This window comes from Bufo gargarizans, chromosome 7, assembly GCF_014858855.1.
Source record: "Bufo gargarizans isolate SCDJY-AF-19 chromosome 7, ASM1485885v1, whole genome shotgun sequence".
Lineage (NCBI taxonomy): Eukaryota > Metazoa > Chordata > Amphibia > Anura > Bufonidae > Bufo > Bufo gargarizans.
In genome coordinates this window covers 186266722-186271151 of record NC_058086.1, presented here as the reverse complement: position 1 = coordinate 186271151, position 4430 = coordinate 186266722, and the positions used below count along the sequence as shown (strand labels likewise).

Here is a 4430-nt window from a genome sequence, read left to right as displayed (position 1 = left end):
GCATTGCTTGAGCGGTTTTCGACAATGCTGCTTGCTTGAAACGAGTGGTGTCGGTGAAATTGAAAATTTAAGAATTTTATACATTGATGGTCTGAAATAAAAGAGGAGTTAAAAGTCTGCTCATCGGCCAGAGAAAGTAGAGATCTGCTGGCTGGGAAAGATAACACTGTCCCTCTAGGTGACCCCCCCTAGTGTCCCCATTAGCTGCTAATTACTTGCCAAACAAATAAACAATTAACTCCTCTTGCCTCTTGGTGGGAGAGTCTTCATTGAGATGCTAAGACTTTCTAATGAAAGATTTTAATTAATGAGGTTGTAAATCCGGCCCCCTTGTTAACACAGCTATAAGGAGGGCCACAAGACTCAACCACAAACATTCTGGATCTGTTGGATCTGCTTGAAGACCAAAACCATGACAAGTGTATCCTTGTATGAGAGAAGCCCAAGGATGCCGGCAGAGCTCCAGTCTTGTCTTGGAAGCAACAAATCCACAACTTGTTCGTTTTCCATCGAAAGCATCCTTGGATTGGACAAGAAAAGGGACTTAAATTCAGCTGCCATAAGACCCTACAGGCCCTGGATGGATAACTATTGCAGCAGAGGTGGGTCTACGTTCCGGCATTGCGCCTTATTGTGTATAGTTGATTGCATATTAGATATCTGGGGAAACCTATAAACCTGTGACCCTGTGGTATGGCGATATCACACAGCATCTATTGGCTGATCCGTCTTGTGTAATTGCAGCCTCTGTTATCAGGTGTGACATCAGTTGTGGTGTAAACACTGACGGGTGCGTGTCACATCACACTTCCTAAATAAGGGAATTTGAGAGATAGCAATTTTGGAGTGAGCTGGTATAAAATCCTACATCGCTAAGTTGTGAAATATGTGTTTTATTTTAGAGGCCGGTACACACTGCTGGCGACTACCTGTCATCAGCTATGAAATACCTCTACAAGTGCACCCGGCGAAACATGCCACAGAAAAGGACGGGGATGTTCGGTATGAAAAGTGCTGCCCAACAAGTGAACGCCTGACTTATAAAAGAGAACTGAGCTGGTATCGAGGAAGGAGACCCAGAACTGCATTCACTAGAAGCCAGGTATCTATCCATCCATCTATCCATCTATCTTTTCTTTGATTACATATCTATCTATCCATCTATCTTTCCCTCTATTCCATATCTATCTATCTATCTATCTATCTATCTTTCCTTCGATTATCTATCTATCTATCCATATTTTATTTAAATCCCTATCTATCTATCTATCCATCCATCCATCTTTCCCTTGGTTCCATATCTATCTATCTATCTATCTATCTATCCATCCATCTATCTTTCCCTCGGTTCCATAGCTATCTATCTATCTATCCATCCATTTATCTTTCCCTCGGTTCCATAGCTATCTATCTATCTATCCATCCATTTATCTTTCCCTCGGTTCCATATCTATCTATCTATCCATCCATTTATCTTTCCCTCGGTTCCATATCTATCTATCTATCCATCCATTTATCTTTCCCTCGGTTCCATATCTATCTATCTATCTATCTATCCATCCATTTATCTTTCCCTCGGTTCCATATCTATCTATCTATCTATCTATCTATCTATCCATCTATTTATCTTTCCCTCGGTTCCATATCTATCTATCTTTTCTTTGATTACATATCTATCTCTCTATCTGTCTATCCATCCATCTATCTTTCCCTCTATTCCATATCTATCTTTCCCTCTATTCCATATCTATCTATCTATCTATCCTCCCTTCTATTCTGTATCTCTCTATTGATCCCATATCTATTGCTCTATTTCATATATATTGAACTATCTATTCACGTTGCTTTATCTTTCTATTTATCTGAACACACAATTCATTTCATTTCATTTAACTTTCAGATTGAAGTTCTGGAGAATGTTTTCCAAGTCAATTCATACCCAGGTATAGACGTCCGAGAGGAACTTGCTAACAAGTTATCTTTAGATGAAGACAGAATCCAGGTAAGACATTACCATCTTCAATTGCGTGTTAGCTGTCCAAATGTATAATATAATAATTACCAGTTCGTTATTTATCCGCATCGGCTAAATTTGTTTGGAAAGAATGTTCATGCATATAAATAACAACTATCCCCAATTAACTTTTTCCTAAATTGTGGATTTTTTTTTAATTGTTTTGTAAAGTTTTGTAAAATAATATTGGCAGACAATGCCTTTAAAGAAACATTTTGATGATTTTAATGCACATATTCGTCCTCTCAGTAGACTAATATCAGTCTTAATTGCGAGTAAGTTGATCTTGTCTTGTTGATCTTGGACCAATTTGTTTGATGTATAGAGGAAAGCGAGACTAGCAGCATATCTGCTGATATTCAACATGCCCACTCCTCATAAATTGGGATACCACTATCTTTCTCAGGTCTCCTCACTAAATATTGAACCCAACGGCAATTAAACTTTAATAAAATCTCCATTTACATGATTTTACAGCAGGCCAACTTCCTCTCATGCTAATCCCACTTTTTCTTTAATTTCAGATCTGGTTTCAAAACCGCCGTGCCAAGCTGAAGAGATGCCACCGGGAGTCCCAGTTCCTAATTGTGAAAGAGACACTTACTCCCCAAATTCAAGAGTAACGACTTCTTCACAACACGTTACTGTAACATTAGTGTCACATCAAATACAACAGTCCAAACAAAAGTGTAATGTCTCTCTTTGACCACTGGACACATGACATTTGGGGAGAAGTTATATTTTGCACTGATCCAGTGGCCCAACTTATTCAGTTTGCTCGGTTGAGTGGGTCTGAAACATGTAAATATTTTGCACTATAATTCTGGAATCTATATGCACTTTTTGTAAATATAATTTTTTTAAATGAATTTTAATAAATATTTTAGATCCTGATTATTTTGGTTGTTGGCTGTTTATGCTAATAAATTGAGCAGATTTCGATCTGATAGGGCACGGAGATTATATGCGCACACACATAGACATTGCACCTTGCCTCCTGTAAGAAGAATTCAAGAAAAAAATAGTCTGAGGAAATATGACAGAATGATATGTTAGTATGATATTCCATGACAAATTTTAAGTAGCTTAGTAAAATACATGTGATCATTGTATATGTTTCTAAATTTGTTAAACAATCAAGTCCTTGTGGGAAAAAAACTATTTAGCCAAGTATTCCAAAGTCTAAAATCAATCACATAATCAATTATTTCCATATTACACTGCACTAGTAACTGATGCTTAATATATCCTTTGGGTCTGTGGGTACCTTCCTAATGCAAATCACTCACCAATAAAGGGGTTTTGCTAGACTAAAGCCAAACACATTAGATATATGTCAGCCAAGCAATTAATGTATATGGGGGCCTGACTCTCCCCTGATGGCAGATGGCAGGGGAGAGAAGGGTAGGGCATGCTGAATTTTAACACGCCCAATGCTTATATATTGGGGCAGATAAACTGCTGCCAGAGGTTCCTGGCCCTGGCTTTCTTCCCTCTCTCATTTACAACACATGCATGCTTGGCTGACTCCAGCATGCATGTCTATGGGGGGATCGGGAGAGTTCGCTGTCCGTTTGGAGGACAATTATCTCAGGTGTATGAGTAACTGAAAAAATGATGGACTACTTTTAGGAACATGTTTGACCTTACTGATCCTCAGAAAGAAAATGCACCATGGACCTTTTAATGTATACTCAAGCACAGTGGCTTATCAGTGCCTCTATAAAATGTAAAAGAGAAGATGTATATGAAAAAAGAGTGGTCTCTAGCACTCACTTCCCTTAGAGGGTTATCGCCTTCTTGACATATATGACATATCCAGAAGATACAACAGCAAAAAAGGGCCGACACTCACTACAAGTTATCTGCAAAAAGTCCTGTTTATTGTCACATAGTCCTGTGACGCGTTTCGACACTCGCAGGTGTCTTTATCAAACAGCGAGTGTTGAAACGCGTCACAGGACTATGTGACAATAAACAGAACTTTTTGCAGATAATTTATAGTGAGTGCCGGCCCTTTTTTGCTGTTGTTTCATGGGGTGCCAATCCAGGGACGCGAGCACCACGAAATTCTCACCTGCAGTGCTGACCTATTGGACTTATCATATCCAGAAGATACGTCATATATGTCAGATAACAACGGGTCCGATCTCTAAGACCAACACGTATCTATAGAACGGAGCCGATGAAGTGTGACAAATGGAGAGCTGCATGTCTCTCCATTCACTTCTATGGCAGCTCTAAAAATAGCATACTAAGGGTACTTTCACACTTGCGTTATTCTTTTCCTGCATTGAGTTCCGTCCTAGGGGCTCAATACCGGAAAAGAACTGATCAGTTTTATTCTAATGCATTCTGAAGTCTTTTTGACTTTTCAGGACGGAGATAATACCGCAGCATGCTGCGGTTTTATCTC

The 4430-nt window shown here is 39.0% G+C and overlaps 1 protein-coding gene across 1 annotated transcript; it reads left to right on the top strand.

Moving 5' to 3' along the window:
• Nucleotides 1-448: 448 nt before the first annotated feature.
• On the top strand, nucleotides 449-2637 carry HESX1 (HESX homeobox 1). Its single transcript, XM_044302475.1, has 4 exons — nucleotides 449-602; nucleotides 903-1102; nucleotides 1901-2002; nucleotides 2539-2637. Exons 1-4 carry the CDS (start codon nucleotides 449-451, stop codon nucleotides 2635-2637), a joined length of 555 nt encoding a protein of 184 aa, XP_044158410.1.
• The last annotated feature ends 1793 nt before the right edge of the window (nucleotides 2638-4430 follow it).